This window comes from Otolemur garnettii, unplaced genomic scaffold, assembly GCF_000181295.1.
Source record: "Otolemur garnettii isolate 467f Iridium unplaced genomic scaffold, OtoGar3 scaffold00019, whole genome shotgun sequence".
Lineage (NCBI taxonomy): Eukaryota > Metazoa > Chordata > Mammalia > Primates > Galagidae > Otolemur > Otolemur garnettii.
Window position 1 is genome coordinate 15135522 of NW_003852414.1, and position 24310 is coordinate 15159831.

At 41.3% G+C, this 24310-nt stretch overlaps 1 protein-coding gene across 8 annotated transcripts in view; it reads right to left on the reverse strand.

The window, feature by feature from the left end:
* CACNB2 (calcium voltage-gated channel auxiliary subunit beta 2) overlaps positions 1 to 24310 on the reverse strand; it is a 346152-nt gene that overhangs the window by 229354 nt on the left and 92488 nt on the right. The window contains exon 1 of one of the 8 annotated variants that reach the window (XM_003786775.2): positions 12768 to 13327. The exons of 6 other annotated variants lie outside the window; for them this stretch is intronic. In XM_003786775.2, coding sequence (XP_003786823.1) covers positions 12768 to 12815 — 48 coding nt within the window. In that variant the 5' untranslated portion in view covers positions 12816 to 13327. Of the gene's footprint in view, positions 1 to 12767; positions 13328 to 24310 lie in introns of those variants that run through there. One more of the 8 variants, XM_003786773.3, reaches the window with a different exon arrangement.

A 24310-nucleotide genomic window follows, 5' to 3' on the forward strand; every position in this document is an offset into this window, starting at 1 on the left:
TCCAGATAGTCATGGAGCAGAGCCGTCAGAGTGAAATCCTGGCTGACTTAATGACTGTTTACAATGCCCCAAGAAGTCCATGTCTCATCAAGGACTTTAAAGGGCAGAATAAACATAGAACCTCCAATCAACTCAGAAAAAAAGGGAGCTTGTCATCTCATTTTCCGTGGAGCACTAACGTGAACAGGGCCCAAATCAGCGTCTTTTAAAAGAGTATTCTTTAATCTGATCGTACTACCTATCATGGTTCAAGAGTTCAGTTCATTGGGGAAAAAATGTGCAATAAGGATTCCTACAGGGGGGAAAAAATGAAGGAAAAAAAAAGAAAAAAAAACTTAGAAAGTCCCTTCCAGCAGTGATGGCTTCTCCCTTTGAAGAGGAGATTCATTTTGAAATTTTAAGTGCTTTTTGGTCTATAGAAATAAGAATCCTATTATTTTAAAATGGTACTAAGCACATTATAATTAGAGTTCAGAAATAAAAATGCTATGAACTTGGCTGCTTTGAGGAGGGCTGAGCAAGAGTTCTTTAGAAGAAGGCAGTTGAAAAATCATGAGATTTTAAATAAAGTGAAGGTCTTTACTGTATGAGAAAAAAAAATACAAAGATTTATTTTTTAAAAATATTTGTGACCCTCAAGGAGAACTCAGGATATAGGAGAACTGTGACCCTCTGTCAGCTCTCTTTATTCAGACCAAAGTTTGCAGGCAAAGCTGGCACACGTGATGCTAAGTTCTAGGGCAGTGGTTCTCAACCTTCCTAAAGCCATAGCCCTTTAATACAGTTCCTGTGCGCCGTGACCCACAGGTTGAGAACCACTGTTGTAGGGTCTGTCCTTAATGCTCCCTTATCAGATTTGAGGGGTAGGTGTTCCTGAGTTCATGAGCTTGAGGAACCTTCTTGCACATCATTAAATCTCTTTGTAAGGTATTTTCAGTAAACTTTCACACAAAAAGATTACTGAGATGTGCTCATATTTTGTTTTATTTATTTATTTATGTGTTTTTGAGTCTTACTCTATGCCCCAGGTAGTGTCATGGTGTCACAGCTCACAGCAACCTCAAGCTCCTGGGCTCAAGGGAGCCTCTTGCCTCAGCCTCCCGAGTAGCTGGGACTGCAGATGCCACCACATCCACCTAATTTTTCTATTTTTAGTAGAGAAGAGGTCTCACTCTCCTGCTTAAGCAAACTCCTGAGCTCAGGCAATCCATCCACCTCAGTCTTGAAGAGTGCTAGGATTACAGGCATGAGTCACCACACCCGGCCTTCAGTTATTTCATATTTTGAACAATTTGCAAATTACCATTCTTACTCTTTTCCACTTTTTTCTTCCTGGACTGACATTTATTGTCCTCAAAATAAGTGGGCAGGTCAACAGATTAATTTCATCCAAATCTATCCTAATACAAGGAAAGTTGCCAAGAGACTTTACAGTATAACTCATCACACACCATCATCTACAGGATAATTTACTCTTTCTGTTACATCCATAACAATTTCACAGTTAGAGGTTAGTGGGACTTTCTGGAAATACAAAATCCAAATGGGATCTTTCATCGTAGACATTCACCAGAACTCTATCTGACGAGTTGTGTTGTTCCAATGAGGAGGAAAACAATGGTCTGAGCTGTGTCTTGAAAGAATTAAAGAGTATATGATATTTCATCTTAGCTCTTTGCTTAGCCAGTTCTGCAAACTATTGTAATTCAATATCGTGATTCAATAAATTGCCAATCCTTACCAAATACTGAATGATATCTTCGCTATCAATACTAGTTACTTCAATCCATCCAAATATTTATTCAATCCTCAATCTTTATAAGTTTTTGCAGGTGTGAATCCTACTGTAAGGGGAATTCTGGATTCTTCCTGACCAACTCCAGCAATCCTCACTACCTTTTTCATCATTCCCATTCATGTCACCAAGGAATTTCAGCTTAACTATGTTAAGACTTCACTTCAGAAGCTTTCATCACAAGTGAGCATGGTTCATTTTTTTAAAAATATGTCCTTTTTTGGTGTGTCATTGCAAAGAACATCTCTGGTTTTTCTCAGCCCAGGACCTATTTCCCTTTTTTCTGGAAATAACATTTGGATTTCCCTTGCGGAAATTCTCCCTTCTCTGTTTAACAAGGGCCTGGTAAGAGAGCCAAGCCAGCAGCCTGCCCCTCTCCTGGGCTGGGGAGATCAAGCTGGGTCACTCTGATCTTCCCTCCCAGGAACCGGAGCCTTGAGTAACTTGACACAAGTTGATGTCAGGTGAGCTGACTCGCCTGAGCCCAGCCATGATTCCTGGTACTCAAATTCTCCGAGTAGCTCTCTGGCTTTGGGATTTCCTTCTATCATCTCAGCTCCCCTATTGGCCAGTCGTCCTCAAACAAGAGAGTGTGTGAAAGTTACACTGAGAGATTATTAAAAATTAAATGATCAGGATCCACCCCTGAGATTAAATCTTATGACTCTGGAATGATTTCTAGGCATCTGCTTAATTTTTTTTTGAACGAACATCCCTTGAATTCTAATTCTAGCAACCCAAAGAATACACATAAACATTGCCATGAACTTCCAATGAATTCTATCTTTCCTATTACCAACAGGTGACTTCTACTGTGTACAGCCAAATAACCTTACCTTATCCACACTCTGTAAATATTTAGAGACTGATTATCAATACATGTAACCTTATAGATTACATATAACCTTATTATAGATACATGTAACCTTGGTGGACAAAGGAGGGAGAAATCCCACATCTTCCAAGTAGATTCTTTTTAAAACGTGTCCTTCCCAGACATCCTGCCCTGTTTCCAATAACTAGGACCTTTGAAAGTCATTAAGAAGCCTCCATTCCTAATCAGTGCGTCCCAGTCATCTTTGTAGAAAAACGTTGTGTTCCATTCTTTTGAATACCTACTACTTTGTTTCATAGCCTAACATCAGCCCCAAAGGGTGACCCTGAGGGCGGGGGTGGGGGGTGGGGAGGACCCTGATTCTCCCCATAAAGAAAATACCATAGAAAAATCAATGACACATTGGGTGGGGAGCACCACAGACTCACTGGGACCATTACTAAAACAAAAAGAAAGAAAAGAAAGAAAGAACAAATGGTAGGAGAAGATGCTTTGCTCCTTTCTCTCTTGTTTGGAAATCAGAAGAAATGACATAAATTATTCATTCCTTGGGTGGTAGGCAAGAAAATAGTGATCTACTCAGCACAAAAGTGCAAGCAAGAAAGAAAAAAAAAGCCCAATAAACAAAATAGGAAGCTACTTCTGATGATTCAAACAGAAGAGCATTGGCTGTTATCTCAATGTAATACCAAGAAAGAGAACAAAGATAGGCGTCTGGCTCGATGGGAGGCAGATCTATTCAACAGAAAGGTCATCAGGCCGGAGAAGCTTCTAAACCAACAGCACAAAAGGCTGCCTTGGAGAACTGCTACCTGCTGGAGCCTCCGCTGGGGAAGCCAGGAGGAATGACACATCTCCCAAAATAGGAGCTGCTCATTTTATATACAGTAAAGATGTTAGGACAGCTTTTAATACATGGAGCTGTTAAAGCCTTTAACTCAAGGCTTTAAATAAATAACCCAGTGTTTTGTTTTGTTTTTAATGGCTGTGCTTCAAGATGCTTCAAAATGTTTTCGTTTTTAAACATATTTACCTATTTTTGTAACCACTGTTTTTAAACAAAGTTAGTCTGTGGTTTGGGAGGAACTTCATTATTTAAGATCAGAACTAAGATTTCTTCTGTACTTGAGCAGGATGGCCTTGTGGGCAAGTAAGCTGGGTCTTGCTTTAAATCCTTAGAAGACATATACAGAATATAATCTAAATAGTGAAAGGAGGCCTAAAGAGTAAACAATGACACAGTTTCAGACTCCAGCAACTGAATTTCTCTTCGACTTTATACCTAGCAACAAGAGTGGGGAACCTAAGTCTATACCAGTCGTTCTCACCCTGTGGGTCACGACCCACAGGAACTATATTAAAGGGCTGCGACATTAGGAAGGTTGTGAACCACGGCTCAACACCATCACAAAGCTGTGTGTGAAGGCAATCAATTTTACACACACATAATTCAAGGAGGCGTCTGGGGGAAGCTTCACAGATTCACCGACACTCTTATCCCTCCCCTCCCCAAATAAAAGCATGTTACAATGACAGGGAGGAGCAGAGGGGTAGTAGAGGAAGAGGAAGAATGTGATGATGTTTTACCAACATTATTTACATATTTACTCAATAATACTCTGGAATGTCTATTGGAGACCAGGGATTCTTGCTGGGCAAGAAAGACACAATAGCAAAAAGGAACGGAGGAAACTTGGAGTTCAATGGATAGCAGAGGACAAAAAGGATTATTTAGATAAGGTACGCTAAGTGCCAGTGCAGCGAAAGATCAAGGACACCTAAGCAAGACTCAGAGGTGCAGGGGCAAAGGAAGGAGCTGGCTGTCGGGAAGCTGCTGATGTTCATTGCCAAGGGTGCTACAGACGCTGAAGGTGCCAAAAGCCAAGGCCAAGGCCAAGGCGGCAGATGGGAGCTTCATCAAGAAGCAAATCATAGGATACTGGTCAGCTTGCACTTATAGCGCAACCATCGAGAGTTTTAAGCAAAGATTACCATGATTGTACTTGAGAAAAATCACAATGGCAGCTACAATGCAGAGAACGGATTGTTGGGAATGAAGACAAGATGAGCAGAATGGTCAGGAGGTGGCTGTGTTAATTTGTGAGGGAGGAGGAGGGTGGATAAATGGGGCCTGTGCTGTGATTGAGATGGGGGAACAGAGAAAACATTCCAGAGCTCCTGAGAAGGAAGAAATGGCCGACCATGATGACTCAATGGACAGTGACCTTTCCCTCTACTCTCAGATCCATTCAGTCATCATGGTTGGCCATTTCTTCCTTCTCAAGGGGGAGTACAGGGATGTACTTTAATCTGACCAGGAAGGGGAGAGGAGATTTAGGGATCAGTGTGAGAGTAGATAGAGGAACAAGACCCAAGAGGCCTGAGATCAATCTTGTCCACAGACGGCTGTGTCCGCAGTGCCTGAAGAGCTTCCAAATCGAAATGTCTGTAAGACTTTGTTTGATTATATACGGGTCTGAACCTTGGAAGACAGGTCTGACTGAGATGGGTGTATTGACTCAGTCCATCAGTATCTACACAGGAGAGTTCAGTATCTCCAGCCATTTCATCTAAATCTACTTATCACAGGTATCCCTTTTTGTAAGCATTCCTCAAGTATGTGTTGACACACGTACTCACCAACTTCTCTAGGTTTGAAGACAGACTCATGCCTGCCTAAAAATGTGGCAATATACACAGGAAAATAAGGATATCAAATGTCCATGGGAGGAATAGAAAGAGAACTATAGGAAAAGGAAAGTGAGGTACCACAGGAGTGAAGGGAAAGGTGTTTCAAGACCATGGGATGGGAGCATGACCCCCCAAAATGCCTCTCTGACCATCTTGACAGGAATTTATCTTTAGTGGAAGTAGGCCAGCACAAATTAATGGAAATATCTCTTAGGATGAAGAACAACTCACAAACTCCTGTGAACTTCACTTGGGAAATGACCCCAAGCAAAGGCATACCAGCGTGCAAATAAACTCAGTAGACTTTGATCACCCTTCATGAAACACGTTCTATACATGCAAAGCCAATGCCTTAACCTTGACCCACAGCTGAGTACCTGCACATTTAATACCCCATAAAGGCCAGGCCTAAAAACACAGCCAGAACTTGTCTTCTTTATTCCAAAGTATCCCGGGCAACTATGACCATTTCTCAATCAACAGATTCCCCAATGTATAGATTATTTTTACTCAAGGCATTTCAAATTGAGTGTTTTTTCTTAGTGAGCTAGGATAAGAAGCAGATATCTCCATGTATTAATTTCTATTTCATGTATCTTTCTACAAAAAGGTAAGGAATAAATTCATTTTGAGGTAATGACCCCATTAAATATTACAAAAAGAAAATGTATTTATTATAAAATACCTGATGATAGAAAAAGAAAAATCCTACCTATCCCTCCACAATGCCATTCCTGTGAACTGTTCGTATATTGGTAAAGCCTTCTAGACAGCTATCCATGCAAACACCAATAAAGATACAAACGCACACAGTGTAAGTGTAGTCACGTTCCAGCAGCCTCTCCATAGCTGGCCACTTCCCTACATGGACCACCTCATTAAGTTGACCTAATTTTCATGGACCGGACCTACACCATGGACATGTATACAGCAGGACTAGTTTCTTATGTTGACCACCTCCATATGTGGACCAGTTTGTTACAATCCCTTGGGTAGTCAACTTACAGATTCTCCTGTATATACATTGCTCTGAGCCCTCATTTTTACATAACATATTCTCATAATATAAACCTCTTCCTCAGTCAGTCTATACCAACCCAGCCTTTTCTCTTTAATGCCTGCACGGTATTCCCCATGATGGTCTTCCATGAATTTTCTCCTGTTCGCAGATAATCCCGTTAGGCCGCATACAGTTTAATGCTCCACAAATTCGTGTATCTCTACCACCAGACCAGGCTTTTCCCAGGCCAGAGATTGGAGATCCAGTTCCTCTCTGTATTCCTAACTTTCTGAACAGCCCTGAGCAAAGAGCAGGTGATGGTGACAGGTAACAGCTTCATAAATGAACAGATAAACGGTGTCTACGACAGCTCTACGTAATTCCGTAAACTTTATAAAAGTGCCCTTTACGACAATGGGGGCATCGTCCTAAAGCTGATTGCTCTTTTTCCGTACAGGGTAAGTGGTGCTCAGATGTATAAGGAAGCAGGAATAATCATAATTCAAAGAGTTCACACTTCGTGGAGTACTTACTACGTGCCAAGTATTTTCATAGTTTAACACATACAATTTAACAGTCACTGAAAACCTGTAAGGAAGGTTCTATTATTATTTCTCATATTTCACAGAAAGGGCATTCAAAGCATGGAGTGGTAGAGTGACTTGCCCGAGGTTCTCCAATACATAAAGTCCAGATGTGTGCCCAGAGTCTACTGTCATTCCACATTGGACTGTCCCTCCAATGCGCCAGGAAAGCCATGCCTATACCTGGGGACCTGCTCCAGGGGTGTTAAGAGTCCTGCCTCCCTGACCATTCATCAATACCTCATTCCCTACATGTGCCCAGAAGTTGCCAACTGCGAACTGAATTTCACTCCCCCCTCTGTTCTCCTTAACTGTTTACAAAATAGTTTATCTCATTTTCTATTAACAAAATGTCATTATATAGTAAAGCTTGTAATTAAAGCAAAATTCGAAGCCCTGAAGAAGTTAAATCATTACTATTTATCGTAGTATTTTACATATAATCAAGTATGATAATTTTTGAACCTGACGCGTACCGCTCTGATATAGGCATACATCAGAAAGGCCTTTAAAGAAATTACTTTTACATATCCTAGAGAGATGAGCATGAGTTTAAAAAAATTGTGTGGTTTTTTTTTTTTTTTTTTTAGGACTTCAATAGCACCTTAAAAATTTGAAGGGTCAAATTAAGGATTTCAATGTGGCCAATCTTGAAAGCTGTTAAAAACATGTGCGTCTCAAATCTGAAAAGTCAGCAATCTCTTGCCAAAATATATAAAGGGATTTGATTTTAGAAGACTCAGTTATTAAAAGCCAAATATCGTTCTTAAAGGAGATTTTAAGATGTATCTGGAAAAGCTGAGTGATTTAAGCTATACCACACACACACACAAGCACTCACCACTATGAGTGTGAATCTTATTCCTTTATTTGTGAAGAATTTGGTGCCACCAAAAACTCTTTAAAAATCATTTACCACGAAAAGATATTTCCCAAGGTACATATAAAAAGTGTATAGCTTATACAAGTATTTTAATTAGCAGGGCAATTCCGATCATCTGCAAAACGTATAAAAATAGTGAGTGAAAAACTGTAATTTGGAAAGTATATTACTTACACTCTACCAACCAGAAATCTCTATGAACTGACACTTCAGCACTTCTCAAGTTCAATGATAATTGATTTTTATACTCAGAAGCACTACACAATTTTCATGTTAATTAAGTTTAATTATAATTCAATTATTTAAACTCAGAAGTACATTCCAAAGAAGATGAACACCCCACACGGAATAAGAATAGGTTTCAGTTTGAATCTCAGCTCCACCACCATCAGACTCTGTGGCTTTGGCAATAAAGTTAATTTCCTTGAGGGTGAAGTTTTCTTATTTATCAAATGGTGATACCATCACTTGCTTAGCCTACCCTGAAAGACTGCTTTAATGTCAAATGAAATAGTGGGCACAAAAGGATTCTGTAGACTTTGAAAGACTACGTGAGTGTATGTCAGGTAACCATAACAACCAGAATTTAGAGGGATAAGTCTAAGTTACACTATATCCAGAGGGTACCAAAAAATGTGTATACATTTTAAGGGAAAAAACTGTATTAAAGTTGTAACACTCATCATATAGTACCAATAACAAAAGATGAATACAAGTCATGTTTGAGCACCTCTTATAATTGTACAAGTCAAAGGTGACTCAAGTATTTGCAAATTTAATGCAGTGTTTTCCTTTCTTAAAATGTGTGTACAATTTTTGGCACCCTCTGTATACAAAAGTAGTATTGTTTGGTGACCTCACTGTATTTAAATCCTCTGAAAGTTCAAAAGTCATCATGCACTAAGGAACATATGATCTCCTAAGAGACTAGTACTGTGCAGAATAGGTCGCTATCCACCATCCAATGCGTTTATCAAGTACTTAGCGACTCTTACTTTTAGGAACACAGGCAGCAGCCAAGTCAAGAGCCAGGTCCTCTCCCTCCTAACCTGATCTCCTAGGGGGCACTAGTTTTGATAAACAACCATGAGTCAGGCCTTATGTAGGGGCAGACAAACATTATTTCACTTTAACTCTCAGAATAAACCTTCCAAGTTTTACTGTTATCCCATTATACAGATGAGGAAACTGAGGTTCCAAAAGAGAAAAAAGAATTCTCCACTACCCCACAGCAAATAAACAGGAACATAAAGATTCAGACCCAGGTTAAGCCTCCTTCCACATTCTAATTACGTCTCACCACATGTCATTTTGTCTTTAATAATTTTGTTACGCTAATCACCAGTTGTTTTTCTCCTTGCCAGTTCTTTTTCTGGGAAAAAAAAAAAAACTTTAAAAGACAACTTAATAGAAAAAGAAGAAGCAACAGCTACTTCATGAAAGAAGACATGTGAATGGCCCACAAATATAGGCAAATGTTCTTGACTTCTCTCATCACCAGGGAAATGTGAAGTAAAATCATAATAGGGTAAGTCTACATACCTGCCAGAGCTAAAATTCAAAAGAGCATGCTAAGTCCAGGGGGGAGTGCTCCTGGTGGGACAGCACAATGATGGAATGTTCTAGAAAAGCTGTTTACCAGCAACTACTCAGGCTGAGTATATGTGTGCTGGCCTCTATGAGTTGGCAATTCCATTCCTAGATTTGTATCCAACAGAAATATGTACATAAACATTCACAATATGGCATGCCACAACTGTTTACAACAGCACTATTTACGACAGGCCCAAACTGGAAACTACCCAGCTGCCCATCAGGACAAAAAAAGAGTATAGGCTGTCTGAGTCTATGAGAATAAAATTTAGAAATGGGGAGGAAAAAACCAATCTATAGAGGTCGGATTAGTGGGTACCCCGAGGAAGGAGAGGGGCAATGGTGATTGGCAGGGAGAAGGGTGTCCACTGTGCCCGGCATCTTGATTTGGGTGTTGGAGACACACACAGGTTGACTCTTTGAACACTCAGACTTACCCTTCTGTGCTCACTTTTTTGCACGTGTGTCACACTTCACTAAAAAGTTTACCAGCAAGAGATCGTGTCAATCTCTGCTCCCCAAAGCATGCACACGGCGATCCTTTAGTAGAAGTGTTTGACAGAAACGCACACAGGGCTTACCATGTTTGTCTATCCTTCTAAATTTCGGAGTATTTATCCAGCTGACAGATTTTCATGTCCTTTCATGTGAAAAAGCAAGCCGGCTGAGTGAAACACAGGAATTACTTGGGAGAGGCAAAGCTGAGTTTTGAAAGAATGATGGTTAGGTGTAAACAGAAGCAGACTAGACCTTGAATGTCAGTAACAGTGTTAAACTGAGTCAAATGCCTGGAGTCTTAAGGCCGACAGCCTAGGAACAGGGCTTGCTGCTCTCAGCAGGAGCCTGGAATCTGAAAGGGCACCTTAAACAGGTGGGATGAGGGAGCCGGAAAGAACATCAAGAAACAGCTTTGAAAGGGAAAGCCCTAGAAAAGGGAACTGTAGCATCTGCATAAAACTTTCTTTGAAACCCACATAACTTTCAGTTTCTTTCCGAGAGAGGGTGTTAAGAGTAGGAGGAATCCTTTAGAAAGCTGTCATACTAAAAAAAAAAAAAAATAAAGGCAAAAGAACTGGTGGAAGATTGAGCTATACACATACACGGATTGATTCATCTTATATATGTATATTCTATATTCATGTATAATGATATCTGATAGCTATCCTACATATGCACATACATGGATACAAATGTTGGAATTTAGTCTTTGTATGATCTAAGTTGTCATTCCCCACTCTAACAATAGATTTGAGAAAGGACCCTAGGAAGACCCCGGCCACTAGCCCACAAAAGGGTGTGTGGCTGCCTTGCGCTCCCTGACGACATGGTTATTCAATAAGCAGCCACAGTATTGTGTGCCCTGCAGAGAATCAGAGGTCTCACTCACAGAGAGCTCACAGTGGGTTCTTTTCCTCCAAGGAAATAAATTAGGCTTCTGATTTACCATACCTCCTCTGAGTTGGCCATCTCTAAAGAAAACTGCAACCCACATATTAAATTGGCAAAGAACAGTTCAAACAGCAGCGGGTAGGTTACAGGACAGAAGCGTTCTAAAGCAAAGGAAAATTGATTTCTAGTGACCGAGGGTACAAATGCCTTTTTCCTTGAAAATATATTTATGCTATCTATTCCGTGGTCCCTTAACCCAAGTACAGGGTAAAAAAGTTTAAGCAGCAGCAGATGGACCAAGTCTCTATATCTTTTATTCAAGGTTTTATAAAATACAGGCTAAGCGACCTCCTTCTTTCTATTTATTTGTATATTCAATGTAAGGAAAAGAATAATAATAAATTGGGTGAAAATTGTTGTTTTGTTTGAGGTCTTGTCTCAATATTGTATTCAGCAGGCATACCTAACTGCAGATTTCTCCTCATTCACTATACAAGAATAAACAGAAATAACATAAAAGCTATCGAATTCTCACTGCTCATTATCCTAGAAAAATGTGGATCTCTAATTTCAAATTACTTATTTCAACTTCAGATTTTCTTTACGTGGACAATTCTGTGCTCTATCAAGTTTGTAACACTTATTCCCAAATCTTATGGAAAAGCGATTAATTTTTTGATGGCATAAAAAACATTTATCCCCACAGATATCATATTTAAAAATCTTGGCCGGCTACCTGACTACTCCAGTGACTCCTGATACATCAACTGTTGCATTTAAAAGACAAATGGCACTGAATACGTACCACTTACTAAAACCTTTATACGATAGGGGCTCTTTAAGGCTCTTACTTATTTAATACAATTGAATACTATGTTTAAGATTTGATGGGCATGGAGTTATCCCTTCCCTAACCACTCCCCCCACCTCTAATTTTCAACTTTCTATAGATCCTATCAGATTTTGACCTTGTTTGTCCTGAAAGTCTCATTTATATCCCTTCTGGTGGCCAATGTTCCAAGGTCACAGATTTCTTTACCTAATATCTTTAAGTATTGATTAGCTGTCCTTGTTAATTTTCTATTTGTTTTGCAGCCAGGAATTTCAAACCAGGGTTAAGCAATTCAGCACTGCAGTTTGGCCAGCCTGCAAAAATCTCTTCTCTTTCTCTTTCTCTCTCTCTCTCTCTCTCTCTCTCACTCTCTCTCGCATCATTCTCTGAAAATGAAGTGTGGCTGTGTGCAAAAAAAAAAAAAGTATGAAAATAAAGCCAGTGCTTCCTCAGAGCCTGTCGGCTAACATACTGCATAGCATATTTCAATTAGCATCCAATCATGTTAAGTAGTGATACTTCAGTATGTGTGTGAGGCTGCCTTGTAGAATTTAATACTCAGACAGCCATTTTGCAAAACACAGCAGGTCCGTGAAATAAGGACTATTTCAGTGAAAGTCACAGGATGATAAAGCTGCTGTAAAGGCGACCGTTGCTGCAACATCAGACGATTATCATCTACTCTTTCTCTGAAGCTGTTCAAAACTGGATTTCACATCAGCCTCTGTGGCTATCTTTAATTTGACAAACTCTGTAGTATTCCTTTTCTTCCCACCACCCACCCCTCCCCGTGCCATAATCCAAATACAAAAACAGGAACTACTCTAGGTCAAAGAGAATACCAACTGGTTTGAACCGAGACAGATCTCGGAGACAATGGACTTCCCAGACCAATCCCTGGGAAGGTTATTTCCAACCTTAGCAAAGTAACACGGCACAAAACATAGAGAGGAAAACATCTCCAGGAGAGAGAGGGGAAAAAACCAAAAAAAATCTCAGACTCTCATAGAGCTCAGGTGCCTTGAAAACTCGGGGTACAAACAAGTGATCGTCTAGTTGGTTCAGTACAAGGATTAAAAACATCTGAGAGAAACGACATGCATCAGACAGACACCCACAGTATGTTTCAGGTCCCAGCTGCAAGTCCCCAGCCATAGAAACTTACATAGGACACCCGTACTCGCCGGCGATGTACCAACCCACAGCACTGCATGAAGAGGTGGCAGGATGCAGTCAGCCTGTGGCTTCACCAAGCTGCACTGTGCCTTGCCTCCGTGTCACAGCCACTGTCCATGTCGTCCCACCTTCTGCTCCCAGGTAAGAGTCACTGGCACATCACCAGTTAGCTTCTGCCTCCCAGGTAGTTTCTGGAACAAACCCCTTCCTCCTCCAAGCATGCCAAAACTTTGTTCTGTCTGTCCTGTTGTTGTTGTGTTCTTGTTGCTGCCGGGTAATCTGAGATCGTCTTCAGGGGGTTGCCTGTTTGCAAAAATCTACAGAAAGTAGCCTGAATTTTCCTAAAGTAATAACTATTGCTAATGCACAGTGGTGGCTGTCCAGATCCCCAGAGTTTCTTGGCAGCGTCTTTACAGTAGCCATTCTCAACTCGGGAGATTGTGAAACATCAGAGAATCTTGCATTTCACGACCCTGCAGTATCCTGCTTTTGAAAAGAGGAGGCCTGTTCCTGCTGCTGTTTATGTGACTGCTTCTGACAAGGCTGCTGCTTCTGTTCCCGCGGCTGCTCGCCTATTCTGCCTCCATCACAAATGCACAGGCTGGCAGCAGCATCCTGGATTCCGTGCTACCCCTGGAACGTTTGGGGAATATCTGATTTGCTCCTTCCTCCCTCTTCCCCTGACCCTGAAAAATGACTGAGTCTAGACTGAAATTCACTGTGGATTCCTAGGACTACAGACACACCCTCCACGTTGTCAGATGCTCTGTCCTGCAGTAGGTATTTCACAGGAATCGTTAAGAAGGATTGCCGGGGTAGCCTCAGGACCTGACTCACTGCACACTTGTTTGGTGGTTCACTGCCAAATATTCCTTTTCTACGTTAGAGCATATGGCATTAACATAACTCTAGTAGGCGAATTTGATCAGAGTCAGACCGAATTAATTAGGTAATATATCACCTATGATTTAGACACAATAAACTACAGAAGGCTACGGTCCAGGTTGGAGAGCTTAAAAGTCTCCCTGGAAGCTATTATTTCTACCTTTCCCTAAAGACCCAGTTGTTTTTAGGGAAAATCCAATCTTAGCAGTGTTTGGAAGAGATTTTGTGTGTGTCACACCTAAAACAATGAATCATTAAGATGGGTATGTGGGGATTCGACTATTAATTTGTATATGGACCATGTTAATTCACGCTGATTCAAAAACCCATAGTCCATCAGAGTAGATTTGTGCCCATGCCCAAATTACCCCATATACTGTTACCACTTAGGAAGGTTATATTAATGATTTCAAGTCACAGATTAAGATCACTCTTAAACCCATTAGGCCCAGGAACAAGCCAAATCCTATTTGTTGTTAACACTTTACCAGTATTTTCTAAAAACCTATCATTGGCAGTAACTGTTCTGGATCATTATCAACAGTCTAAGAGGCTATTAGGACTAAAAGGCACTCCTGTGTTAGTTTAATTTTTTTTTTACTTGTCCCATGAAGTAAGTGAGGCCCGAAACACTTCTATGTTTTGTTTCTCAGTAATGTAAGCAACGGGGTAAGTGACAGCCTGTAATTGACGTAACGTACACAGTCTGTGAAAATTCTATGGCTTTATCATATACTAATTAGCCCTCTGTGTGTTTGGAGGTCTAAAAGGAAAATCCTAGACTATAAATGCACAATAAGGATACTCTAGTGATTAAATTAGAAACCTAGGATAAAACGAAACTTCTGAATTACATTCCAAATTGACTCTTAAAGTCCTGGGAACAACTCACACTTTCAGGCAAAAGATGAATCACAACTATAGCCCCAGGATGAAGGAGGGAAGGGGATAGGGATGGGAGTGGAGGGGGCATTTTAATGGAGGGTAAACGGTGGGACCGCACCTATGGAGCCTATTGCAAGGGTACAGATCAAGTCTATCACGTATAAAACACAAATGTCTTAACACAGTGATTAAGTAAATGAGGTGAAAGCTATTTTGATTAGGTGGATGTAAGTACTCCAATTTGTACCCCAAAATCAACACATTGAATCCCACAAAGGCATAAATGTATTCATGATCTATGCATATATCTAACAAAGGCGGGGGGAAGTCCCATAAAGAAAGAAACTTCAAAATTTTCTGAACCACACAAGATAAATTAAACCTGATTTTTAAAAAAGGAACCTTAACAAGACATACGGTAAATAATAGAACACATAATTCAAATTCAAGCTTTTTCTGAAGGCCCCTTTATCACCTCAAGCACCATGTGTTTACTAGAATAAATGAATAGAAAAAAAGAATAAAAATGAACTCAAAATTCAAAGGAGATGCAAAGACTAGGGAAATGATCTAAAGCTTCTATGATTCTGAATTTGGATTTGGAAGTCACTTAACTTCTTAATTAACTGTGATATTTTTATACACAATGTGAAAGAGATTCCCTCGTTCGTTAGCAATTCCACCCACCTTGTCATTCAAGAATCCATAAAATGATGCCAAGCTGTACCTTATTCGATGTGGCAAACACTTATTGAGCACCTTCATTTACTCAGCACTACACCAAGGTGCCAGGGATGTGAAATAAATAAAATACGTGCAGGCTATCTATGCCTCCAGGCACTTAACAGCAAGAGAGGAAAGAAAATACAATGTTTAAGCACAATGGAAGCACCAGGATCACCTAACCATCCCGGGAAGGAACAATCAAGTCTTCACAGAGATGGGGGCACTAGGGCCAGCCTTTGCAGAATGGTAGAATTTCTTCCCATGGAAAATGGGAAGAAAAAAGAATCACAGGGGAGGGGGCATCAAATCCAAAAGGACAGAAAATCACACACAATATATACAGACCAAATTCTGTTTCTACAGAATGGACGAGAAGCATGCATCTACATATTCATGTCTGTTCAGAACACAGGGATAGAGCCAACGTCCTCATGCTAAACTGAGTTCTCCTCCAAATTCAGTCCTTACTCATCTCTGTACTCCCAGCACTTAGCACGGTACAGGCGGTTCCCAAGTTAGAAACGTCCAACATATGTACGACTCACATTTACGAACGGAGGCCATCACTGTGAGTCCCCGAGTTACAAACACAGACTGACGTCCAACTCGCACTTACACACAGAGGCTATTACAGTGAGTCCCTGAGTTACAAATGTAGATTGTTGTATGACTCACATTTACCGACGGGGGCTATCACAGTGATTCCCCGAGTTACAAACACAGACTGATCTACAACTCACTCTTATGAACAGAGGCTATTACAAGGAACAGGCAAATGTTTGAAAATATTTTTACTCATTTTTAATTGAGATCATAACTGGATACATTTATGGGGTACCATGTGATGATGATATACAATGGAGAATGCTTAAATCAAACCATTTAGCGCAGCCATCAGCTCCCTTACTTATTTTTTGTGGTAAGACATTTAAAATTTACTCAGAGATATTTTGAAATATCCCTTGCATTGTGCACATTAGGTGAGATCCCACCAAATGCCACCCCCTCACCAATCGCCCTCCCCCCTTCCCCTTACTAGACTATATATATATATATATATATTTTTTTTTTTAGAGACAGAGTCCCACTTTGTCACCTTTGGTAGAGTGCCATGCCATCACAGCTCACAGCAACCTCCAGCTCTGGGGCTTAGGCAATTCTCTTGCCTCAGCCTCCCGAGTAGCTGGGACTACAGGCGCCTGCCACAATGCCCAGCTATTTTTTGTGGCAGTTTGGCCGGGGCTGGGTTTGAACCCACCACCCTCAGTATACAGGGCTGGCGCCTTACCCACTGAGCCACAGGCGCTGCCCTATATTTGTGTTTTATCACTCCTATGAGTGTGTGTTTATACATTGGTTTCATAATAATATTGAGCACATTGGATACTTTTTTCTCCATTTTTGAGATACTTTACTAAGAAGAATGTGTTCCAACAACAACCAAAGCAAACAGACAGCCTTCAGAATGGGAGAAGATTTTTGCATGTTATGAGTCCATCATAGATCTAATAATTAGAATCTACAGAGAACTCAAATTAACCAATGAGAAAAGAGCAAACAACCCCATCACTTTGTGGGCAAGAGACTTGAACAGAAACTTCTCTGAAGAGGACAGACGAATGGCTAGCAAACACATGGAGAAATGCTCACCATGATCTTTAATCATCAGAGAAATGCAAATCAAGGCTGCTTTGGGGGAACAGGTAGATGTACATGTTCCAACTTATGTACAAACTCAACTGAAGAATAATCCTCCAGAATCTATCTGGTCTATAACCCAGGGACTACCTGTAACTGACACAGAGCTGGGATGGCAAAGATTCATCCTTGACCTCTCTAGATCCATTCTTTGCTTTGTGGCCACTGGCTGCTGGGCTGAGACAAACATCCCAGCCTCCCCTGCAATGGGGATGACCCCAGGACTGGGTTCTGATCCACAGATCGGAAGCAGGATTGCCACATCCAACACCCATGTGCTACTGCTGAGCCCTGGAACAGAGTCACCCACCATGAGAAGCAAGCTGCATGTTTAGGAGAATAGAACACCAAGCTAGAAAGATCTCCAGTCCCTTGGACCAAAGTGCTACCATCTGCACTGTAAGCTGAAACAGAAACAACTCTCTAAGTTAAGTCGCTTTTACTTTGACTTCAGCTATAGATGCTAAACCTGTATTTTAAAAGTGCCTCAAAGGGTCTCTGGAATGAATAAGTAATTCACAGAATCTAAGACCACCATGGAGGAGGTGAGAGTGGGGGAGTGGGAAAGTGGAGAGTGGACAGGAGTGTTAACAGCCCAGGCTGGGCCCACCTGAACAGCACAGCAAGGAGTTCAGACTTCATCCAGCACCATATATTGAGTTTCTGACACTTTTAAATGTGAAAATATCTGCTGTCTTATTAAGAAGTAGGAAAAAAAATCTCCCAACTGTTGACTCTTAAAAAAAAAAAAAAAAAGACAACCCAAACTGGTCAATAATTAATCTCATTGAGAAATTTGACACTTTTGAGTTTTTGCACTTGTTGACAATAAATGTCCATCTACTGAATAATCAAATCAAATCAGAAGTCAATAGAACTAGCTGTTTGTTGGTGTTGTTCAATTACAAACCTAATGAATTGTTAAATTAGCTATTTTGTTATGAGATCTGTTAAAAGCAGAATGTTGAAAAGTGACGATGAGAGGCAGAGTGCCAAAAGCAATCAGTTAAAAGGAAAATCATAGATCAATGGCGATAATAGCAATGCCAGGTAGATTCTAAAAGTTTGAGAGATTTTAGGGCAGTCTTCATAGAGCACAAGAATTAATATTTCTTTACTATTCTCTTTCTACCTTACCATTCATCAGTAGAAGTTCAGTGCTGGATGAAGTACTGCTTCTGAGAAGACTGTTCTTGGATAATAGGGGATAAAATGTGACCCAGAGAATCCTTCTGTCACGGAGCTGAAGACTTTCCGTTGGGTCTGACTCCATATGGGTCCTTCTGGCTCTGGTGGTAAGTGTGATCCCAGGAAAGAAATGACCTTCCACCAACTGACACCCAGCCTTCCCCTGGCTGGACCCTTCTTTGACAGTATGTTGCTGTCACTGTAACTATCCAGAGTCTAGGGTTCTTAAATTCACCAAACTTTCTTCTAATTTCAGTAAAAACACAAAAAGGACCAGCTGTCTACAGTCGTCCATTTAGCCAATAAGGACAACTGAGGACTGCTCACCCCGTGTGTGTCTCTGCCAGGCGCCAGTAAGGAAAGGGCAGGTAAAATAACCAAGGCCCTTGACTACAGGAAGATTAGAATCCAGAAGGTGAGACTACTGGCATCAAATGATCCCATAAACACATACATAGTAATTACGAACTGGTAAATTCTTGGAGTGAAAGTACGGAAGACTATGAAAATGAAAATGAAAATGAAAATGAAGACCGGAGTCTTCTAGAAGGAGAACACTTGGGGAAGGTGGCTCTGGGGAAAGGCTAGTGGAGCCGAGCTCTGAAAGGTGGACAGGAATTAACTAAGCAGAGAGGAGATGCGGCAGGGAGAGGGAGCAGACCTCTGTGAACTCGTCCCAGACAAAGTACTACAAACCTCATTGCTGAATATCACTATGGTCACCAGATGGCCAAGGGGGGCACTTCAAAGGAGACCATAGTATGTTACACTTTGTCTAGGATGAGAAAAAGAATTCCAAAATTGCTTTGAAGGGTAGACCAGGCTCTGGCAGCAGTGCAGAGCTTCCCAAGGGGAGGACCTTGATGGTGTCCATGGTGCTATTCAACAATGACGGATGTAGCACTTTTTCTAAGATGAGTGAACTTCACTGTCAGATCTTGTATATTATTTACAAAGGTCTGTGTAGTGGAAGGGAGACTGCGGTGTTTAAGCAACTGGAAAATAAAGTAAAAGGCGGCGGGGGGCGGGGGGACGACAAGATGGGGCTAGAGAGGCAGGAGATCGCTCCATCATGAGAACCGGGTGAGGATTTAAAGCTTTATACTAAGTTCAGTGAGCTTCCATTGAGATAGTCGAGAGGTATGACCAGAGCCGTATCCTTTAAAATCCACTTTGGCAGTGGAATAGAAGCTAGACTGGACGGTGGCTGGAGAGGAGGCAGGAGGCAGGGAGACCAGCTAGGAGGCTGCTGCAATTACCCAAGCAGAAGGGGATGGTCTCTTGTGCTTAGGTGGTGGTGATGGAAGGCAGGGAAAGTGGATGGATACGTGACACATTTAGGAATTAAAATAGACAAGTACAAATCCAGAAAACAAACAAAAAAAACCCCCCAACGCTACAGGTATATGTTCCTCAAGTCTCTCATCTCTGGACATTTCTAACCATTTCTGAAGTTCGTTCTCCTATAGCACCATCTGGGATGAACCTTTATTTTCATGTTTGTTCCAGGGAGCTTCTAGTTTTGGTCAAGGCTCCTTTCCCTCCTTAGGATCCTGAACAGAATGTCTATCTGGTGCATCTTGCATTGAACTTCACTTCTTTAGCCACCAAAAGACGCTCTTGTATTTTATCCTAGTTTCTAAAGAACTGAAAATCTTTCTTTCTTATTGTCATTTCATTCTTACCAAGGGGTCAGGGCTCTCTCTGGATTTGCTAGCGTGCTTTGTATGTTTGTTTGCTTGTGTGTTTGTTTCACAGACCCACAACCCAGTATTTCTTCTCTGTGAGTTGTATCATTTGTTTACTCACCACCTAGCCACAGATAGCAGCAGAGATAAGTAAAATAACTATTAGTACATGCAATAATTAGGGGAGGGGAGCCACACTTCTAAAATTACTAATAGTCAGACTTCACTGGTAAGTTTAAAACATACTTTGTGCTGAAATGGCAGTTAAGTTCACGAACTCTTGAATGCTACATTCAAGACTGTGAGAAATTGGCGTAACCCTAAGAAACCCCAGTCCATGGGGTGGTGCCTGTGGCTCAGTGAGTAGGGTGTCAGCCCCATATACCGAGGGTGGTGAGTTCAAACCCAGCCCCAGCCAAACTGCAACAATAAATAAATAAATAAACTTAGTTAAAAAAAAAAAAAGAAACCCCAGTCCTCTTACAGGCCAGCCGTATTCAAAGAAGTGCAATTCAGCAACAAAAGAGTAATTTAAGATCAAATGCCAGTCTCAAAGAACATAATAAAGATTCCTATAATCCACGACCACACTTCTGAAAACTCCTTTTCTTTTCCACCCCTACCCACTTAAATCCAAAAGCCCCTGGAAATCCCATCCTCACTTTCCAACCCAAACAAACCCCTCAAAAACTACCTACTCAGTACTCAGCTTCCCGACTCTTTCTCAACCTACATCCCCTCAGTTTGCATTGAGATTTCCTACAGCTTTTGCCTTCTCGTCTCCCTCCCCATTGTACCGGTGTGGATCCTCACTCAGATTCTGAACAAGGAAATCCAGCAAACAAAACCTCTGTTCTTTTATCCTCCATCTTCAGCCTAATCTCTTCCTACCAGATGTTGGGTTTCAATACTACAGAGAGGTGAGCAAGGACAGAACAGGACCGGAGGCTGATGGGGGGGGGAAACCCTGAATGAACAAAGGCAAAATTCTCTTTATTACAGGGAACAGAGGAAGTGAGAGGGAAGGGAAGGGAAAGATCAAGGACAGTCGTGTCTTAAAATTTTCCAATCCAGGGCTGCTCCTGTGGCTCAAAGGAGTAGGGCGCCAGCCCCATATACCGGAGGTGACAGGTTCAAACCCAGCCCCGGCCAAAAAATGCAAAAAAACAAACAAACAAAAAAATTCCACTCCATGCTATTGTTTTTGGAGAATATACCTGAGCGGTTCATTTCATCCATTATAGGGGTAAGGAAATGGAACATGGACGGAAGAAAGAAATCAGTGGCCCTTGGGTGAAAAAAAGATGAGCTACACTATTCATAGCAAACCATCTCCTGAACAAATCTATGGTAATAACAAGATAAAATACTTCCCAGTAACCGTTTTGATATCCTCTTTGTTTAAAAAAGACCAAGAAAGGAAAACGCACAATTTCTCTGAAATTGCCATGGAACATTCCTAATAGATTTGAAAGCGCTATTGATTTCCCTATATATCATATATCTGCTAAAATCTGTGCTTATCAGGAGTGTTGCCATCCACGTCGGCCCCGCCACTACCTGACTAACTCTGCTGGGCTACAACTCATGTCTAAAACTGCCAGTTGGCACCTTTTTGAAAATCCAGGGGTTCAAGTAGATAAAATGGAGAAGAGTGACCCCCACCACGTGCCCCCTCCTACCAAGGTCCCGTCACTGGTCTGGACACTTTCTGTTATCCTTTCATTCTCGTGAGAACCCTTACGAGGGTCTTTATCTCCACTGTGAAGTTAACTAAGTTGTTCCGAGAAATGGCAGAGTCTGGATGTCTACCCAGATTTTTTGGCTCCTGAGCCTATGGTCTTACACACCTTCTTAAATTCTCTGTGAAAGGTATCAACTAATTTTATAAGCTGACCCTGGAGGAGAAGGTAATGGCTAATTAACCAAACCAATCATACAGCAGACCCTTTCCCACCCTGAGCCACGATCAGACTATCTTGCCGTGAATGGCTCCCTTTTGCAGTTGCCCAAATCACCCTTGTTTTTCTGCAAAACATTCTCACCACTGTACTTATTCTTTTCTCTTTCTCGAAAAGTCTGAAATGTCACCAATTAGAAAAGTTATTTAATGCCAGGAGTACCTTCTTATTAAAATTAAACATCTTAGGCTTGGCACCTGTAGTCCAGTGGTTAGGGCGCCAGCCGCATACACCAGGGCTGGTGGGTTGGAACCCAGCCCGAGCCTGCTAAATAACAATGACAACAACAACGACAACAACAACAACAACATAGCTGGGTGTTGTGGCAGGGGCCTGTAGTCCCAGGTACTTGGGAGGCTGAGGCAAGAGAATTGTTTAAGCCCAAGAGTTTGAGGTTGCTGTGAGCTGTGATGCCCCAACACTCTACTGAGGGTGACACAGTGAGACTCTGTCTCAAAAAAATAAATAAAATAAAAACCAGGGGCTACTAGCCAGGCATGGTGGCTCATACCTGGAATCCTAGCAGTCTGGGAGACTGAGGTGGGAGGATTGCTTGAGGCCAGGAATTCAAGGCTAGCCTAAGCAAGAGTGAGACTCTGACTCAGGGAGATATGGGTCTATAAAAAAAAAAAAAAAAAGAAAAAGAAAAAAAAATTTAAACATCTTAATACTAGAGCTGTAACAAATTATTTAAAATCATATTTTATCTATCCATAGCTAGTTATCAATTCCCCATCCCATTTCAGAAATAACTGAAGACAATGTTCAAAGATAAATTTAACAAATAACACTGAAAGAGCATGCATTAAAAGAGGAATTAAAAGGGGGGAAAAAGGCAACCCCCAAATAGAGACACAACATGGAGGCAGAAATGGGGTTTGCAATGCATCCCATAGTAACGGACACAGTTCCTACGAATGAGCCACAGATCTGACTCTGAGCTTTCTAGCAGCAAACTCAAAAAGGGAAACTTGGTCAGTTACATAACTTACTGTCCATAAGCTTAAAATAAACCAAGTGCTCAGAAGTATGACTGTGCGTGGAGTTCACACCAGGCACTGATGGAGTCCCCACAAAGAAGGACATTATGTAAAGTGACAAACAGCATTCCTGACAGCATCCTTACCGGAAATGCCACGGTGGGTTTTAAGAGGCTGTTTCTTAGACTGACTTTCAGTGGAAGCGAAAATTCTCACACCATAGCCACATTCAGTATAATAATCTGAGTGGAGGAAGGAGAGAGTGGACTACACAAGATAATTAACTCCTTACAGATTTGACTTGACCCAAGAATAATAAAAAACACTAACAAAAAGAGCTAATATTACTGATGTGGGCACTCTGTAGGCATTATTCCTTTAATCCTCATAACAAATATGAAGACTTATTACGCACCTCTTGGGTACAGGTAAGGAAACAGACTTAAGAATGGAGGGACTTGTCCTTACAATTTGTAAGCAGCAGAAATAGAATTTGAACCCAGATCTGTTGAGCACCAAAGCAATGGCTTCCAACCACAATGCTGCCAGAATATTACACAGTAAATGGACTCTGTGTCCTTTAAACAACCCTACTGAGTATTGTTCCTCATCAGTGAGCTTCAGATAAATAGCAGATGGCAATGACCTTAAGACTAGTCAACACAGATTTACGGACAAAGCTGGAAGTCACAGAAGAACACTGACGGGAAGGCTCACCCACCTCCGCTTGCCCCTATAGTTAAAGCAAATGGCTTTTCCTCCAAACACCTAATGAAGATGGAAAGTTTCAGAGAACGGGAAGAAGAAGAAGTAAGTACTTCAATGCATAGATGCTTTGGGAACAAGAACAGATGCAGGAGGGAATCAGGGCATAAGCCCACATGGTACTGGATCTTTGCATGGGGTGTTCATATAACAGGGATGGGAACATGGAAAGAAAACAAGGCAAAGATCACTGTGTCTAGTTCCAAACAATCTGTCTGGGTCTTGGGTCTACACTAGGCTCCTAGGCTGGTTGTAAGTACCTGGATGTCTTAAATCTTAAATGTGTCTAAAGGCAAAAAACTCTCCACATTTAGAATGGACAACCCCTAAGGGACAAGACAGAACTAAGTGCAGGAAGACCTCCTTGATCGCTCAGAAAGATGAGCTTCCTGGGAAGAAAATCCCAGGCAGATGCCCTGGGGTGGGGACGTCCTTGCCCACAGAAGGGCGGGCAAGAAGGTGCCTGGTGTTCTAGCGCAGGGCATGGTCAGATCACTTAGGTTCCTTAGGTCACTGTAGGGACTGGATTTTATTCTAATTATAAGGGGGAACCATTGGAGGACTTTGAAAAGGACATATGATTTGATTTACATCTCTGAATTGGTATTCTGTCTGCAGAGTGGAGACTGCAAGGCATCACTGAAGGGAAAGGATCATTTCTGAGCCCACTGCTGTATCTCAGGTAAGACAGAAAGGCTTCATGTAAGGCATAAATATTGTAAAAAAATATCTTGTCAAGTGCTAGGATTCGGGGTG